The following is a 20,052-nucleotide window of genomic DNA, read 5'->3' on the forward strand; positions in this document are numbered from 1 at the left end:
TTCCAAGCCCGATGCCCAATCTCGTAGTACCGGGCATGTAAAATCCAAAAAGCCCAAGTTAAGAAAAAGTAGCAAAAAGAGAAACTTTAAATCATCTGAGGAGAAACGTAAAGTTGCCAATATGCCATTTACGACACGGAGTGGCAAGGAACGGCTTAGGCCCTGGCCCGTGTTCATGACTAGTGGTTCAGCTTCACCCACGGATCTTAGCCCTCCTCCTCCTCCCCCCCCTACAAAAAATTGAAGAGAGTTATGCTGTCAGCAACAAAACAGCAAACAACTCTGCCTTCTAAAGAGAAATTATCACAAATCCACAAGGCGAGTCCAAGGATGTTGGTGGTTGTCAAGCCTGACCTTCCCATCACTGTACGGGAAGAGGTGGCTCGGGAGGAGGCTATTGATGATGTAGCTGGCGCTGTGGAGGAACTTGATGATGAGGATGGTGATGTGGTTATTGTAAATGAGGCACCAGGGGGGGAAACAGCTGATGTCCATGGGATGAAAAAGCCCATCGTCATGCCTGGTCAGAAGACCAAAAAATGCACCTCTTCGGTCTGGAGTTATTTTTATCCAAATCCAGACAACCAATGTATGGCCATATGTAGCTTATGTAAAGCTCAAATAAGCAGGGGTAAGGATCTTGCCCACCTAGGAACATCCTCCCTTATACGTCACCTGAATAACCTTCATAGTTCAGTGGTTAGTTCAGGAACTGGGGCTAGGACCCTCATCGGTACAGGGACACCTAAATCCCGTGGTCCAGTTGGATACACACCAGCAACACCCTCCTCGTCAACTTCCTCCACAATCTCCATCAGATTCAGTCCTGCAGCCCAAGTCAGCAGCCAGACTGAGTCCTCCTCAATACGGGATTCATCCGAGGAATCCTGCAGCGGTACGCCTACTACTGCCACTGCTGCTGTTGCTGCTGTTAGTCGGTCATCTTCCCAGAGGGGAAGTCGTAAGACCGCTAAGTCTTTCACAAAACAATTGACCGTCCAATAGTCGTTTGCCATGACCACAAAATACGATAGTAGTCACCCTATTGCAAAGCGTATAACTGCGGCTGTAACTGCAATGTTGGTGTTAGACGTGCGCCTGGTGTCCGCCATCAGTGGAGTGGGATTTAGAGGGTTGATGGAGGTATTGTGTCCCCGGTACCAAATCCCGTCGAGATTCCACTTCACTAGGCAGGCGATACCAAAAATGTACAGAGAAGTACGATCAAGTGTCCTCAGTGCTCTAAAAAATGCGGTTGTACCCACTGTCCACTTAACCACGGACATGTGGACAAGTGGTTCTGGGCAAACGAAGGACTATATGACTGTGACAGCCCACTGGGTAGATGCATCCCCTTCCGCAGCAACAGCAACAGCTGCATCAGTAGCAGCAACTACAAAATGGCGGCTCGTGCAAAGGCAGGCAACATTGTGTATTACAGGCTTTAATAAGAGGCACAACGCTGACAACATATTAGAGAAAATGAGGGAAATTATCTCCCAGTGGCTTACCCCACTTAGACTCTCATGGGGATTTGTGGTGTCAGACAATGCCAGTAACATTGTGCGGGCATTAAATATGGGCAATTTCCAGCACGTCCCATGTTTTGCCCACACCATTAATTTGGTGGTGCAGCATTACCTCAAGAGTGACAGGGGTGTGCAGGAGATGCTTGCGGTGGCGCGCAAAATTGCTGGACACTTTCGGCATTCAGCCAGTGCCTACCGCAGACTAGAGGCACATCAAAAAAGCATGAACCTGCCCTGCCATCACCTCAAACAAGAGGCTGTGACGCGCTGGAACTCCACCCTCTATATGCTGCAGAGGATGGAGGAGCAGCAAAAGGCCATTCAGGCCTACACAGCCACCTACGACATAGGCAAAGGAGTGGGGATGCGCCTCAGTCAAGCGCAGTGGAGACTGATTTCCGTGTTGTGCAAGGTTCTGCAGCCATTTGAACTTGCCACACGAGAAGTCAGTTCCGACACTGCCAGCTTGAGTCAGGTCATTCCCCTGATCAGGCTGTTGCAGAAGCAGCTGGAGAAAGTGAGGGAGGAGCTGGTAAGCCATTGCGATTACACCAAGCATGTAGCTCTTGTGGATGTAGCCCTTCGTACGCTTTGCCAGGATCCGAGGGTGGTCACTCTTTTAAAGTCAGAGGAATACATTCTGGCCACCGTGCTCGATCCTCGGTTTAAAGCGTATGTTGTGTCTCTGTTTCCGGCGGACACAAGTCTACAGCGGTGCAAAGACCTGCTGGTCAGGAGATTGTCCTCTGAAGAGGACCGTGACATGCCAACAGCTCCACCCTCATTTTCTTCCACATCTATGGCTGCGAGGAAAAAGCTCAGTTTTCCCAAAAGAGGCACTGGCGGGGATGCTGATAACATCTGGTCCGGACTGAAGGACCTGCCAACCATTGCAGACATGTCTACTCTCGCTGCATTGGATGCTGTCACAATAGAAAAAATTGTGGATGATTACTTTGCTGACACCATCCAAGTAGACATGTCAGACAGTCCATATTCTTACTGGCAGGAAAAAAAGGCAGTTTGGAAGCCCCTGTACAAACTGGCTCTATTTTACCTGAGTTGTCCCCCCTCCAGTGTGTACTCGGAAAGAGTTTTTAGTGCAGCGGGGAACCTGGTCAGTGAGCGGCGAAGGAGGTTGCTTCCTCACAACGTTGAAAAAATGATGTTTATAAAAATAAATAATCAATTCCTCAATGAAGTACAGCACTGCCCTACAGATACTACAGAGGGACCTGTGGTTGTGGAGTCCAGCGGGGACGAATTGATAATGTGTGATGAGGAGGAAGTACACACTGTAGGGGGAGAGGAATCAGAGGTTGAGGATGAGGACGACATCTTGCCTCAGTAGAGCCTGTTTAGTCTGTACAGGGAGAGATGAATAGCTTTTTTGGTGTGGGGGCCCAAACAAACCAATCATTTCAGCCAAAGTTGTTTGGTAGGCCCTGTCGCTGAAATGATTGGTTTGTTAAAGTGTGCATGTCCACTCCTATTTCAACAACATAAGGGTGGGTGGGAGGGCCCAAGGACAATTCCATCTTGGACCTTTTTTTTTTGCATTATATGACCAATCAACAGTCGTTTGCCATGTTCAAAAACTAAAACCAAATTTAAAAAAATTCAAGAAATTAAACCAAAAGTAAAATGCCGTGTCATAATTTAAAACAAGAGGTATTGACGTGCTCTAAAACTACTGTATTGTTGTTTATATTTTATAAACACTACACTTGAAAGCTTGAGTCTTTCAATAAAAAAGTAACTGTCCATTGCACGAATATTTGCAACAGGGACAATTTTAGGGTTAAGAAAGTCAACTAATAACACTTCGACGCTGTCTGTCTTTATAAACACTACACTTGGAAGTTGGAGGAGGTATTGTGGCCCCGGCACCAAATTTACTACCGGGGCCACTCCACTGTGCAGTCCATATTTAGGTGTATCAGATATTAAACAACGGTGACAGTTGATGCCCAATTTTTTAATTATATTGTGGCCTCGGTACCAAATTGTGTACCGGGGCCACCACACTACGCAGTCCAGATACTTGTTTGGTGGAATTCAGACCAGTTGAGGGTTTTATTATTATATTGTGGGGACCACTCTATCTATACCACACTACAACTCTATACCACTCTATTTAATACTTTAATTCTATTTCATACTTTAATTCTATTTCATACTTTAATTCTATTTCATACTTTAATTCTATTACTAATTACCATAAAGAGGAACTGCCGCTTCTATTTAATACTTTAATTCTATTAGTAGTTACCATAAAGAGGAACAAAATAAACCAATTTTACCAAAAGTATAATATGACTTAGACTTACAAACACTACACTTAAAAGATGGTGCCTTTAAATGAAAAAGTCAGTCTTCATTGCACGACTATGTGCAACAGGGACAGTTTTTGGGTTTACAAAGTCAACCAATAACACTTCGACCCTGTCTGTCTTTAACATACTTGATGGGATCTCAATGACGAATTGTCTGTACCATGTTCGGAGGAGGTATTGTGGCCCCGGTACCAAATTGGGTACCGGGGCCACTCCACTATGCAGTCCAGATAGAGGTGTATCAGATATTAAACAACGTTGACTGTTGATGCCCAATTTTTTAATTATATTGTGGCCTCGGTACCAAATTGTGTACCGGGGCCACCACACTACGCAGTCCATACCCTTTTTTGGTGGAATTCTGACACGTGGAGGGTTTTTTAATTATATTGTGGCCTCGGTACCAAATTGTGTACCGGGGCCACCACACTACGCAGTCAAGATAGATAGATGCGTATCATAGATAAAGTACATTCAGTGGTGTGGGGCAAATTGAAAAATATTCAAAATGCACTGACATTATCAAAAACAAGAGGTTGTCACACGCTAAAACTCCAACATGTATATGATGGAGAGGATGGAGGAGCAGCCGTATGTGTAGTGTAATGCAGACCTGTTGAAGGTTTTTTATATATTTTATTGTGGTGCCCAGTGCCCACTCCTCTAGGCAGTCCAGGTACATTTATTGGTGCGAATCATAAAAGTTCAGGGTTTTTAATATATATTGTGGTGACCCACTCCTCTACGCAGTCCAGGTACATTTATTGGTGCGATTCATAAAAGTTCAGGGTTTTTAATATATATTGTGGTGACCCACTCCTCTACGCAGTCCAGGTACATTTATTGGTGCGATTCATAAAAGTTCAGGGTTTTTAAGATATTGTGGTGACCCACTCCTCTACGCAGTCCAGGTACATTTATTGGTGCGATTCATAAAAGTTCAGGGTTTTTAAGATATTGTGGTGACCCACTCCTCTACGCAGTCCAGGTACATTTATTGGTGCGAATCATAAAAGTTCAGGGTTTTTAATATATCTTGTGGTGACCCACTCCTCTACGCAGTCCAGGTACATTTATTGGTGCGATTCATAAAAGTTCAGGGTTTTTAATATATATTGTGGTGACCCACTCCTCTACGCAGTCCAGGTACATTTATTGGTGCGATTCATAAAAGTTCAGGGTTTTTAAGATATTGTGGTGACCCACTCCTCTACGCAGTCCAGGTACATTTATTGGTGCGAATCATAAAAGTTCAGGGTTTTTAATATATCTTGTGGTGACCCACTCCTCTACGCAGTCCAGGTACATTTATTGGTGCGATTCATAAAAGTTCAGGGTTTTTAATATATATTGTGGTGACCCACTCCTCTACGCAGTCCAGGTACATTTATTGGTGCGATTCATAAAAGTTCAGGGTTTTTAAGATATTGTGGTGACCCACTCCTCTACGCAGTCCAGGTACATTTATTGGTGCGAATCATAAAAGTTCAGGGTTTTTAATATATATTGTGGTGACCCACTCCTCTACGCAGTCCAGGTACATTTATTGGTGCGATTCATAAAAGTTCAGGGTTTTTAATATATATTGTGGTGACCCACTCCTCTACGCAGTCCAGGTACATTTATTGGTGCGATTCATAAAAGTTCAGGGTTTTTAATATATTGTGGTGACCCACTCCTCTACGCAGTCCAGGTACATTTATTGGTGTGAATCATAAAAGTTCAGGGTTTTTAATATATATTGTGGTGACCCACTCCTCTACGCAGTCCAGGTACATTTATTGGTGCGATTCATAAAAGTTCAGGGTTTTTAATATATATTGTGGTGACCCACTCCTCTACGCAGTCCAGAAAGATACCTTGTTGCAACGTTTTGGACTAATAACTATATTGTGAGGTGTTCAGAATACACTGTAAATTAGTGGAAATGCTTGTTATTGAATGTTATTGAGGTTAATAATAGCCTAGGAGTGAAAATAAGCCCAAAAACTTGATTTTTAAACTTTTTATGTTTTTTTCAAAAAAAATCCGAATCCAAAACCTTAAATCCGAACCGAGACCTTTCGTCAAGTGTTTTGCGAGACAAATCCGAACCCCAAAAATAACGAAAATCCGGATCCAAAACACAAAACACGAGACCTCAAAAGTCGCCGGTGCACATCCCTAGTTTAAACAGACTACAGCATTAGACAGGGTGCAAGAGGGAAATAGAAAACAATAGAATAGCTGTGATTATTTTGATGCGGTTGTAGTCAGCTAGAATAGTCTGCTGATCAATTGGTTTTCAGTATGTCAGAGTTTAGGCAGAGTAGTGGCTGCTGGTTGTTATTAATGCATATATAGTACTATATAGAGTTAGACATCATTCTGAACTAAATAGTATTTAGTGGAGAAAACAGTGTGCATTTGCTGCATGACTCATAGCAGCAGAACCCAAAAAACTTTTAGATTTATTTATTTTCAAATTTAAAGTTTTTCTAGTGAAAGTAATGCTGTGTGGGGCAAGTTGTTAAAGGTCATTCACTGACATCTATATTAAAAAAAAGGGCGTTTGCATGTGCGTGTCACTGCAGCTGCACACCCTAAAAAACTCTATATTCTCCATTTTTTTCACTTTTTCAATACCTGTGAAGTTGTTAAGGGTCATTCAGTGACATCTACTGTATATTAATAATGGGTGTTTGCATGTGAGTGTCACTGTAGCTGCACACCCGAAAAAACCTCTATATTCTAAAATTGTTACTATTTTTCAATACTTATGAAGCTGTTAAGGGTCATTTAGTGACATATGTATTAAGTGGGGAAAAAAGGATGTTTGCCGTATGAGCGCCAGCAACAGAACCCCTCAAAAAACATCTATATATTTTACTGTACGACCTCTACTAGTAAACAAAAGGTCCTCAAAATCCAAACTAATTTGTCAAATTCAAATTCAATCTCAAAGAGAAAATCAACTATTAATATCATCTATTAATATTAATGTAAGGAACAGGAGTAAGAGAGAAGTTTCTGATGAATGTGGAGATTTTTGTACAAAAAAGCGAAAATAGTCTATGCCCACTTTTAGCTAGTAGGGGTCCTGCTACTGCTGGTACTGGTAGACATACTAGAATGGCCTCTCCAAAACAGAGTGCCCAACACGGTCATGAATCTGTTAAGGGCAGAGTAGAACTGCTTGACAAGATGTTCAGCTTTAGCAGCCCACTTTCCGAGGAACTTGTTACATTCCACAGTACTCTGTTGCCCCCAGGACTTAGGCTCGGTCAGTAGCAGTTGTAGATCTAGCACCTATCTGGATGAGAGGACAGAACACTGTAGAAGGTAATGAGTAACCAGAATATATTAGCAGAACTTTGAGCCAGGCAGGCAAGGGTTACTGTGGAGTTGTCTGGCACTTGTCTGATAGAGTGGACAGCACACGGCAACAGGTAGTGTGCAACCAGAATTTGTCAGAAGTCAGAGTCAGACAGGCAGGGATCAGGAGTAGAGAAGACAGCGGAATCCTTTGAACAAGCCAAGGGTCAGGGAAGGTAGAGACATGAGCAGAAATCCATTTTAACAAAACCAAGGGCTAGATTTACTAAGCTGTGGGTTTGAAAAAGTGGGGATGTTGCCTATAGCAACCAATCAGATTCTAGCTTTCATTTATTTAGCACTTTCTACAAAATGACAGCTAGAATCTGATTGGTTGCTATAGGCAACATCCCCACTTTTTCAAACACGCAGCTTAGTAAATCTAGCCCCAAGAGTCAGAAGTGGAGAAGACAGCAATTCCTATAAACAATACGGGTCAAACACTGATAGCAGAACAGATCAGGATACAAAGGTCAAGCAGGAACTATCACCAGCATTGGTATGCTGTCAGGAAGAGGTTTAAAATGGCAGCAGCATCAATCAGAACTGCAGGATGATTAGCTGCATGAGTGTGGTAGGTGATTGCACACCTGAGGTTGCCAGACTGACAGCTGTAAGTAGCTTTTAAGTATTTGCCTATCAACCAGCTGAATCAGTGAACTGCATGAATGATCCAACACATAGTTGTATCAGTAATTGCACAGATTATAGCTCAAAGAAACAGGAGAGCTCCTATTTGTTAACAGCATCTTCCTTAACGTTCCATGCACCACCTGGTCGCTCAGAGTGTCTGTCACTATCACCTACAAAATAGTCAAACCAGTGCCTGCAAATAACACTGATGCTGAAGAACAACTTAGGTGCTCACAGAATCCTGAGGAGAGTCTAAGGGTATCCATGTATCCACATCTATATGTGAGTCTGAGGTTTCAGATTCAGACACTGTCATTATAGGGCATCCTCCTTTCAAAATTCCTCCACCACTTGGAAATGTGAGCATGAGTATCAGTAGTACTTAACCTGCTCACCCTCCAGTTTGTACTCGGAAAAAGTATTTAGTGCAGCTTGGAACATTGTGAGTGATCGTTGGAGGAGGCTACTTGACAAAAATGTAGAAAAGCTAGTGTTTATCAAAATTAGTTACAAATTGTATGAGGAATACCATTTTTTGCCGACAATTACAAACAGATTTTGTAGATTCCAGTGGGGATGAATTAATATTGTGTGGTGATGATGATCATGACATTGATGAGAATGATGATGAGGGTGATGGCATTGGCAACATAGAGTAAGATGACCACTGTTCGCCAAATGCCCATTAGTAATTTTTTAAAATTTCTATCTATTCTGTCCAGTTCATCAACCAGCAACCAAAAGGTTCTCTTTTTTTGTGGGCCCAAACAAATCAAGCACTTCAGCCACAAAAGTAACAGCCCCTGTTGCTGAACAGCTTGGTTTGCTAAACTATGTGCATTTCCTTTTTTTACATATAGGTGGGTGGGCCAAAGGACAATTTCATCTTGCACTATTTTACATATTGGCTATCATCTTGTGTAACAGTAAAATGCTATGCATTCGACAGCTAGACATTCATTTGGTCAACATTCAGAAAGTCAACAATTTAAGTGTCGACAGTTTTGTTAGGTCGCCAACTCACATGGTGGACAATATGATTAGGTGGGAAATTCATATGTCGACAGTTTTATTATAGGGTTTGGGATAGGGACAGGGATAAGGATAGGGATAGGGACAGGGATAGGGATAGGGTCAGGCTTAGGGACATGGTTAGGGTTAGGAACAGAGTTAGTGATAGGGATAGGGACAGGGTTAGGGACAGGGATAGGGACAGGTTTAGGGCTAGGAACAGGGCCAGGGTTAGAGATTATACTGTCTACATTTGAATTGTCCAATTAATAAATACTCTACATTTCAATTGTTGTTCACACAATACTGTCATTATTGTCGACTTCCCAACCCTGTCTATTAGGGTACCTTCCATATTATGTCAATGCAACTGTCGAACACATGTATGTATCACACCCAGGTGGGTGTGCCCAATGGTGTGATATTGGATCATTTAACATTGTACCCTTGGTCTCTGTTAATTGTCTACTGATGCCGCCGCTGACTTCCTAATGAGCTCTGATACTGCTGCTGCTGCTGTCCCTGCAGGAAATGTTAGTTCAGCCCAGATAAAATAGCATAGCATTTGATCATGTTAGGACTGACCAGATTGGGAAGACTTTGGCATGAGTTGGTCAGCTTAACATATATTGCAATATGTGGAACTAACATTCCCTGTTTTTAATATAGAACAGTATTTAGTACAGCATTAATTGTGTTTGGAGAGTGCAGAGTATCCCTGTTTTTATATGTGTATATATATATATATATATATATGTATATATATATATATATATATATAATGCATTACATATTATAAAATGCATATTTTTAATATACATCACATATTTATATACATTAATATAATACATTACATGTTTATATACAAGACATATTTAGACATTTTATATACACTACATAGTTATATAAATTATATATTTAGACATTTTATATATAATATATATTTACATACATGGGTCTTCAGGACTGCCTCCACCGAAAGTCTCAGGCAGTCCCCTTTACCCTGGGGTTGACTGAAGCTTCCCTCGGGGAACTGGTTCTTTAGCCTTCCCCATTAGGAGGTAGCTTCTGACAACAAGGGGGAGGGTAACCCATGGAGAGGCAATACCTAGCCCCATTCCAGTAAACAAAAAATAAAACAAACTGTAATTTGTGCACAGGCACCGTGGACTCAAAGCACCACCAGCCTTCCGGCATGAGAGCCCTTTCAGGGCGTTCCAAACTAACCGTATGCTTGATTAGCCAAAAAGGACAAATCGAGATTGGCATCTTAATCTCAAACTGCATGTAGATACTTAATGCACACTGCTGTGCCACTAGGGATTGTATCATTTATTAAACTGCCATGTATTTTTACCACTACTCTGTCACTAATTTTAGCTAGCCAACTCGCTGCAGACTTTGCCTAGTTTGGACAGTTGTGAAAAGATCATTAGTGTTATGCTCAGGGGAGTCCCTCACTCAGTATTAGCACTATCTTAGCAGGGCGCGGAGTCTAACAGTCTCTCAGGTCTTCACCAAGAACTGCCGCAAGAAAGGATGGGCTTGGCTGCTGAGAAACTGCAGGTCGCGGCCCCTACTAAGCCTACAGACGTGAGAGACAGGTAGACAAGCAGCAATATAATACTGGAAAGGTACCTGTAGCTGAAGTCAGATACACAGCGGAGATTCCTCCAAGAAGTAGTGAAGTACAGCTGGATATGGTACACAATAGCAGATGTCCGTAGTGCCAAAGGAAGATCCAATAGAATAGCCGGGTCTGGTACAAGCCAGGTCTGGTACACAGGAGCAGATGACAGTCAAGCCAAAGGGAAGTCCAACAGAATAGTGAGGACTGAGCTGGGTCTGGTACACAAGGAAGTCACAGGGGATGCAGTGAGAATTGCAGGGAGAATCACAGGGAGCAGATACAGGAAGCCAGGAGTCAGGTATGTAACCTGTTGCTCTGACACAGGGCTTGTGGCAAAGCGTGATTTATATACACAGGACAACAGGAGTTTTAAATTCCCTGACGGGAGTCACCGGAAATGACAGGTGGCCAGCTGTGCGAGGATCGTATAGCGGGTAAGTATTACAGTACCCCCCTTTTAGGGACGGACTCTGGACACCCTAAACGGCTTATTGGGAAATCTCTTGTGGAAACGTTTTAGAAGAAGAGGTGTGTGAATATCTCGAGCCGGGAGTCCAGGAGCGATCCTCTGGACCGTGGCCTTTCCAATCAATTAAGAACTGCAGAGTTTCTTTGAAGATGCAAGAATTAATAATCTCTTTGACCTTGAATTCTTGATTTTGTACAGAGATAGAAGAAGTTTTTTTCCTAAAAAAGGTAAATTTATTGATGACCACAGGCTTAAGAAAGGAGACGTGGAATACATTTGGAATCTTCAAAGTAGGTGGAAGTTCAAGTCTGAATGCTACAGGGTTGATGACTTCCAAGATCTTGAATGGGCCGATGAATCTAGGAGAGAATTTTCTAGCAGGCACTCGTAATTGGCTTTCGTGTGGACAACCATACCATATCATATCATACCCGGTTTAAGAAAAGGTGCAGGCTGTCTCCTCCTGTCAAATAATTTTTTACTGGAAAGAGATGCTTTAGTTAGATTTTGTTTAACTTGCACCCAGCGAGAGGAACAGTCTTGTAGTAAGGTATCTACTGCAGGAACCCCGGGATGCAGGAGATCAGAGAATGGAGGGAGTCGTGGATGGAAGCCCTGGAGGGTGAAGAAGGGTGACACAGAAGTTGATTTGTGAGAAAGGAAGATCAGTAATAAAATCTATAGACAAATGGCTCCAAGGACGATCAGGCACAGGAAGGGGGTGTAGAAATCCGTACAGACCTTGTCTGGGAGTTTTATTCTGTGCACAGGTGGTGCAGGAGGAGACATATTGTCGAACATCCGAGAGTAAGGTTGGCCACCAATAGCTGCGGAGGATAAGTTCTTGGGTCTTTTTGATGGCAGCGTGACCAGCGAAGCAAGAGGCATGAAGCCCATTTAAGAAGGTTGTCTTGAAGATGAAGAGACACAAAGGTTTTCCCCCTGGGAATAGCTTGGCAGGTGGGTGTAGTCGACAGAATACACTTAGGATCAAGAATGTGTTTTAAAGTATCTGGACCTTCTTGATCGTTGGCGTCAAAAGAAACGAGAGAGAGCGTCTGCTTTGGTGTTCTTAGCTCCTGGTTTGAAAGTGATCTGAATATCAAACCGTGAGAAAAACAGGGACCAGCTTGCTTGTTGTGGGTTTAAATAAGTGGCAGATTGGAGGTACAGCAAATTCTTGTGGTCGGTAAAAATAGTTATAGGAAAGGAGGCTCCTTCCAGTAGATGTCTCCACTCCTCTAAGGCCAGTCTCATAGCAAGTAGCTCACGATCACCTATTCCATAATTCTTCTCAGCAGAGGACAGTTTTCGGGAGAAAAATCCACAGCGGAAGAGTATATAAGGGGACCAGGCCCAAACCATATGGTTTCCACCCATGCCATTAACTATAGAGAGTAAAAACCTTCAAGAATTCAACAATATAACGTTTACATAAAGCAGTAACATCAGTCCTGAGAGTAATAAGATTCCAATACATAAGAGCGAACATAAAGAAGCAGTTCCTCTTACCAACAGAAAGCACATCTCATTTGAGATACAGTTTTCCCTGCTCCAACCGCTCAATTCAAATTAGCACACACTCTCTAAAGGGTAACAACTAGAGCAAAGAGAGTCGGTAAATAGAACATGGAACGTTGAGATCTGAAAGTTTGGGACCCTCCAGAGCAGGGGGTAATGAGTTAAAGGTGCAGAGAAAAAACTTTCACCGATCTCCCTCCACTTGCGACCATTCTCTCGATACCCGCGCTTGAGGAGTTGAGACGTTTGCCTGTAACTGAGTCCCCCAGGATGCCAGAAGTTGTGTGCCATCTTCGACTGAAGAGATTATATGGGTTGAATTATTTCAGTGGATGATGAGTTTAACCGGGAAGCCCCATCGGTATTGGATCTGATTGTCTCACAAGGCCTTTGTGATAGACTGAAAGGAGCGTCTTTTAGCTACGGTAGCTGGAGAGAAATCGGGAAAGATTTGCAGACCCTGGAGGATCTCCTCAGCTGCTGATGCTCTAGCCGCACGTAAGATCTGTTCCTTAATGTGGAAATAATGTAGCCGCATGATTGTGTCTCTGGGCGCAGATTCTAGGCCAATTCTCGGCCTCGGAAGCCTATGGATACGGTCCAGGAGCAGATCTTGTGCAGAGGCCTCTGGGATCAATTTTTGAAACAGCTCTCTCACAAAGTTTGATAACTCAGAATTGGATACTGATTTCGGGATGCCCCTCAGTTTAATATTGCTTCAGCGAGAGCGATCTTCGCTATCTGCCATCTTATACGCCATCGCCAGTACTTGAGCTTCAAGTTTCTCATGAGAAGAAATGAGGTTGTTATATCATGCCACCAATTCCTCCATCTTATCCTCAACATGGGAGGTTCTGCCACCCAAAGCTGCGACTTGCGTATTTATTTCTCGCAGTGAGGAGCACATTTCAGACACTAGCTCGGTCGTAAAAGAAGTGAGCATTTGCTGCAGAGTTCTGGCGGTGATCGGACCATCCAGGTCTACTTGTGGGGATGGAGCAGTAGGAGAGGATGAGACACCAGCTGGTGTCGGTGTTTCCATCTCTTCCATAGCTCTATGCTCCAGAAGGTGCGGCAGGTTGAGGTTTGAAAAATTTAACTGTCGCCGCCGTCTTAGAGGCCTTAATTTTCTTAGGAGCCATCTTGACCTGTAAATAAGGATTGGCTGCGAAGAGAATCTCAAAAGGGTATCGGTACCCTTGAGAGGGGCCGGATTGGCACAATGAAGAAAGGTCACGTTACATCTTAGTCAAATAAAGTATGTTGAGTTCAGAATGATGAATGTAATTAGGTATTTAAAATCTCAGCGGATTGTACCTGTACCACTTGGACACTGGTGGGCAGGAGTAGTACTGAAACTGCGTGCTGCATAGATCTTTATAAGATGACCCAAGTGAACTGCAGCGTTTGTACCTTTCAATACGGTAGGTAAAGAGTTCAATAGGACTCAGCCCAGTGTTATGAGGCAGTGCTTTATATCTTCCACTTTCTGCTTGCTCTATATCTTTGATCCTGCTTGATGATAAGCCAGAGATCTGATAAAAACTTGTGGGATGTGAATATGTAAACTTAATATTAATAGAAATTCACCACAAGATGGCAGCAAAGCCTCCGTTATAACACTGTGTGTCTGCCAGCAACAGAAAGGAATGACAGGCAGCTCAGTTAGGCGTATATCTGTATATGTCCCAGAACTTCATATACATGGGGGAATTCGCAGTGCTGCACACAAGAAGCCACCAAAGTCCCAACGCTGGAGTCTACCTCAATGATTAGTATCCCTTTGAAGGCTTGTTTTGCTCAACTCCTCCATGGTAACAAGGGCAGACTCATCCTCCACGCCTCAGGTCCCGATCTGCACACAGGAGCAGGAGGTCCCTCAGGCGCCACATAGGTACCGGACCAGCGCAGTAGTGTGCGGCAGCCTGATTCAAAGGTGTATGTCCAAAGTGCGGCTCCCTGGGTTGGCAAGTGTGCGGGCAAAACCGGAAGTGGCCGTTCATGATCTACTCCGGAGTCTCCAGGACCCGGTCAGCTCGCTTGGATAAAGTAGGGGGCCCACAGCAAGGTAAAGCGTCAGTCGGGCCACAGAAGAGGGGTAGAGGCAGCCTCAATCGTACCTGTGGCAGCCAGAAACAACAGGTCTCGGAGGTGTAGATTCCGCCTGCACTGTCCCAGTTTTCAGGTCCAACGATACCCACGAGTATCACAGAGGGTGCCAGCCACTGGTAAGCCACAAATGAGCCCCTCCCCCCGAGATGTTATTTAGGGGTCTCAAGCGTGAGAGCTCTACCTCGGCACGACTGCTCAAGATGGCGTTCAGGCCACACCCCCTGGCTGTGGACATTTTAAAGACTGTAAGCTGTCTTACAGTTCTACAACTTTGATAACAGACACATAAATTGCTATCAGTGTGTGTTTGCATACCACAGTTCAGGTTGTCATAAATGAACGTAATCTAGTTAAGAATCAAGAACTACATCTGAAAATATTGTTTCAGCGATGCTATCTTAAATATCAGGGATGTCTTACCATTTTGTGAATTGTGAATTGTGACTCGGCCTCTATAGGATTTTCATAAACTATTTATTTTTTGATTTTTCAATTACTCTGCTGATTGAAATGATCACCAACTATCAGCAATTGTTAGTAACGTCCCCCGTCACTCATAACTGCTGAAGCACACACCTGCACCTCTGGTACTCCTTTGTATATATCGGGCATGTACCTGTTGATGTCAGCAGGTACAAGGTTCAAAATTCAGTCCACACCCTCAGCCATTGACATTACCCACATGTCAGTTTGCTCAGGTGACGGAAGCTACTGATCCATCAGCTAAGCTGGATCTCTCTGAAGATGTAGGAAAGCAAGAAGCCAAGCAAAACCACATTATTAAACCTTGCAATGTCTGTGTACTTATTTGGAGTCACTTAAGGCTTCACTTGTTGCAAGTATCACAAGGGCTCGAGTCCATTTTAGTTACATAAAATATGCATTTCGGTAGTGCACATGGGTGCAAAATATACATAAACGTAACAAACTATGTAGACTGAGACGCATCTTACACTCGCTACTCTTTATGCTTAGAGAGGTGGAATGGGTTGGGGGGGGAGGCCAAGTAGAGTAAAGGCGTGTTCACTTACTTGCAACCTATATAGAGGCCAAGACATCCGCATATACGCCTGGCAGGAGGCGTAGCTGTTGCTGGTGCTCGAACCCTGGAGCAAAATACATGCTGCTGGTGATGATCGTCAGCACATACCTTGCAAATGTGTAAAAAAGAAATAAATACATTAAAAAAAGAAACAAGAAAAAAACAGCTTACCCCCATCTCCAGAGTGTTACCAGCACTAGCACTCATAGCCTTGGATGCTACTGGCAAAATCAGCTGGAGCCCTTGGGGCTGAATTCTCTAGGGGAGTTTGGACCCACAAAAAACACTGCTGAAAACACTATTTAATAAGGATTTTGACTTTTTGTCTTATTAAATCATAGTTAATAACACTCTTTTTTTGAGTTTTAAAGAACTCACATTTCCGATAATTGTTTGGTTTATAATAACATTGACTAAATTTGGTTGCGATTATATTTTGGGATCTGTTGGGTAGTAGCTGAAGACTTCCTAAAAGTAGCAGAACTTTGTGTCTAATAGTGTATTGCATAATTGTGGGGGATTTTTTATTTTGTTTTTATTAACCTTCCACACCCACATGTCACTCATGCCCAGGTGGGTCTTGATGTGACAATAACACTGACGGATGACCCACAAACTACATTTATAAACAGAGACTGTTCATGAATTATCTTAAGCATATTAATGTGTTGCTTTGTCTCCCTTTCCCTTAGTTAATACGCTGGACAAGCTTACCGCAGCGGTACAACTTTGAAAACAACAATAAATTGACAGCTGCAGGACATGGATGTAAAACAGTAACAGAAGCTTTCTGGTGAACAATAAACATTTGCTTAATACTCAACACCAGGTTCTGATTCTTTATTTCTCTGGCTTTCTAATGCTATGTTATTACATACTTTGCCCTGAACTCCTATTTCTCTTACACCCTTGTCTTCCTCCTTCATTACTCTTGACAGCTCATCTCTGAGGAAGGCTCCTGAACTCAAGGCTAGGGCAATGTTTACAGTAACTATCGACCATCCAGTGCCTTGTACCTGGATAGAGGTTGTGTTCCATTAGCTTTTAAATTCAAGAGACTGCTGCAAGATGCAGCACATGTGTAATAAGTATCATTATTCATTTGACTCCCTCTGATAGTAGAATAACATCACAGAACAGTATTTTCAAGTAGGAAATCAATTACCTGCTTCTGTCTCTGAAATGCTGTCTATTCCCTGTGCGCTATGAGTTGTTGCATTCCATCAATGTGATATAGCTGTCACAAGAGGGAGCCTTCTGAACAGTATACTGGTGTTTTAATGTTTTTGTTTTTTATTATGTCTGTTCTAGGAGCTACCACAAGTATGCCCAGACATCAGTCACATGTTCTGCCAAGAAACAGGTGCTGAGGATCTTTAAATGAATACACACCACTTATATTCTATGTGTTAATGAGGTATGTTATTTCTAGATCTACACTGAAACAAAGAATGAAGAACACATACACCAAAGTCCAGATATGAGTGTTTCTCCTGTAATTATTATGCACTCTGGGACAAAAAGTGTCAGGAGGACTACCAAAGCTTGATGACAGATTTGTCACCTGTAGTCAAATTGTTAACCCTCACAGAATAAATTTAAGACAATAGAGGTAATTTCCACAGTTTAAAACCTCTGCCACTGGTTCACAAGGAGCTCTGAACCTGCTGTGTGCCTGCTGTAAACCTAGACTTCCACTGAGATCCATGGTTTCAAAGAGCAAGATTCTAGCTTGTGTAGAGAAGCATAAGTTATACAGGCTGAGGGAAGGAGATGGACAGAGTTTAGATGTTTCTAGCAAAGTATAGAATTGGAGCAGAAGTATTGAAACAGGATTTCATTTTGCAAGGTGAGGTTACTGAAAGGAGTGGATATAACGGAGATATACTTTTATAGGGGTGAGAGGTTGGACATTACTCCAGTACCCTAATCTCTGCATGATATTCAGTTCTAGCTTGCAGAAGTGTCTCCTGAGAGCAGAGACAGCTTTCCAGTGCTTCTAGTTCATAGCCTTCCACTTGTGGCAGAAAGAGGAGAAACAGAATATCAAACACTGGATACGGCTCCTTATTTTTTACACCTAGACCTAAAAATGATAAGGGGGAGGGCAAACCTCCTGCAATTTAAGGATTTGGAACCATTAGGAAAGGCAATAAAGGAATGATTATACCTAAGAAGGGAAGAACTAAAAGAGTCAATTGATATAGAATGTTTGGAGAAGCAAGCTATGAAGGAAGAATGGTCCTCCTTTAAAAAAAAAGTATGTAAAAAATGTACCCAACATTAAAGAAAGGGACAACATTTTATGATTCAGCACACGTGGTAGACATGGTAATCATGAGGGCTACTAGGTGAAGTTCTCTGGCAGTGGCTAATGGTACATTACTCTAAGATCTGTTGGACCACAGGCTGGACCTGTTCTAAAATAGGGAACATTTATTGGCAGGAATAGGGCTCAGGACAGCTATAGTCATTTGTGACCTCTACGGAGTGATGTAAAAGACTCTATTTTCATAGAAAGCACAAGAAAGATTATTATTGACTCCCATAAATACATTGAGACTTGCAGCACATGTATCATGATCTGCATAGCAGTCAGGAGAGATCTCTGGTTCAGGCAGCGAGAGGTGGACATACTATCCAAACACAATTTGTGTCTGGTTTTGTTTGAAAGAGATTTATTCATAGGACATAAATTGGTCCTGATAATTGTGAAAAATAAGGCAGGAAAAAGTACCTAATTACCTCAGGCCAGGAGGTGAAGCAGAACACCTGTTCAGGGGTCAAGCTGGTCTGTGAATTAGCTAGACATACAAAGCAAATTAACCATATTTGCAACAGAAAGGGAGTTGCTTTAGGGACTGGATAGCCGTTATAACTCATGTTTGCATCCCAAGGTTCCTGGTATACAGGAAAATGCTCAGCTGGGTATTAGGCAAGAATTTTCAATACAAAATCTATTGCAGCATTGAGTACAAGGTCTCCAGATATTTGGATGACATTTTCCTTATCGTATTCATTGCAAGCAAGATTAAAAAAGTATTCCAGCCTTAATTATTGTTTATACAACACCAATCACATTATGCAGTGCTTTACAAAGTATACGTAGTCATTCACAGCAGTTCTGCCCCACTGCCAGGGACACTAGGGGTCCATTTTTGTCAGACCATCAGTAATATTTTTGCATTGTGGGAGGAATCCAGAGCACCTGGAGAAAACCCATGCAAACATGGGAAGAGCATACAAACTCCACTCAAATAAGGCCCTGGTCAAGATCTAACCCATGACCCCAGCTCTGTGAGGTCACTATGCTGTCCCTATACCTCAAAGGACCAAGTTTTGTGGCACAAGTGGTTACAACATCCACTGTAAGAAGATTTATACAATCATTCACATACCTTAAACCACAAATTAGACATAATGGTGACCTGCCATTATTAGGTATTGACAGACATTCCTCTTTGAACAGTTAAGTGCCATATGATTAAAAGAGCCAATGTTGAAAATGGTTTTTTGTTTTTTTTTAATAGCAATTACCTGTGCTACATGAGTATGTGAAAACCAGGTGTTGAGAACCTTATATAGGGAGACTGGGCCATTCTAGACAAGATGCAAATTTTCAGCCTATAGTGCTACCAAAATTTCATCTTAACCAGGATATACCGCTTAATACCCTCAAAGTTCAGACCGGATAATATATGGTGTATATCAGTGGTTAGGAAAGAAGTGCTAATATGGAAAATTAAGTCAATGAGGGGGGGCTTGGGGTTGCCTACGCTCCCCAGAAGCTTTAGGGCAGAGGTGTCCAAGCTCAACAGTTCATGTTTTCAGGATTTCTTTAATCATGTACAGGTGAGCTAATCTATTTGGCTGGGTCAGTAATTACCCCACCTGTTTCTACAGACAGAAATCCTGAAAACATGACCTGTTGGTAGCTCTTGAGGACTGGGTTTGGACCTCTGCTTTAGGGAATTTGACAGTGCAAAATTAATTTTAGATGTATTTTAACACTAAAACATAATAAATGATGGTAAACTATCCATCCTGTGTCCCCACCTCTCCTGGGTCCAACTACCTCTCCCTTGTGATCCACCACCTCTTCCTCTTGTCTCTTATGTAACTTCACCCTTATCTAATGTACCTGTGTACCCACGTATAATCTGTGTACATTCTCCCTCGCATGACTCTTGTGTCTCTTCAACTTCCCATAACGCATCCCCTGTGTTTTTTCACCTCTTATGTATTCTATGTGTCCCTTCTCCTTCACCGATGTTCCCTTAGTCTGTCAACTCTCACCCATGTCCTCATCCAAGCAAATTCCTTTCTCACTCCCCACCTGCTCAGGTCAGCAAGCTTAATCTACTCTTGTCCCCCGCGCTAAAATTTGCCAGCCCTTCCCTGCAGCTCTACCTACA

At 42.7% G+C, this 20,052-nt stretch overlaps 1 protein-coding gene across 2 annotated transcripts in view; it reads left to right on the forward strand.

Annotated features, from left to right (window-relative positions):
* Positions 1-16,460, forward strand: part of LOC142157819 (E3 ubiquitin-protein ligase RNF138-like) — a 48,289-nt gene extending 31,829 nt beyond the window's left edge. For both annotated transcript variants that reach the window (XM_075211352.1, XM_075211354.1), the window contains one exon: positions 16,330-16,460. In XM_075211352.1, coding sequence (XP_075067453.1) covers positions 16,330-16,370 — 41 coding nt within the window. In that variant the 3' untranslated portion in view covers positions 16,371-16,460. The remainder of the gene's footprint in view (positions 1-16,329) is intronic.
* Positions 16,461-20,052: the final 3,592 nt, after the last annotated feature.

Source organism: Mixophyes fleayi, chromosome 5 (assembly GCF_038048845.1).
Source record: "Mixophyes fleayi isolate aMixFle1 chromosome 5, aMixFle1.hap1, whole genome shotgun sequence".
Taxonomy (NCBI): domain Eukaryota; kingdom Metazoa; phylum Chordata; class Amphibia; order Anura; family Limnodynastidae; genus Mixophyes; species Mixophyes fleayi.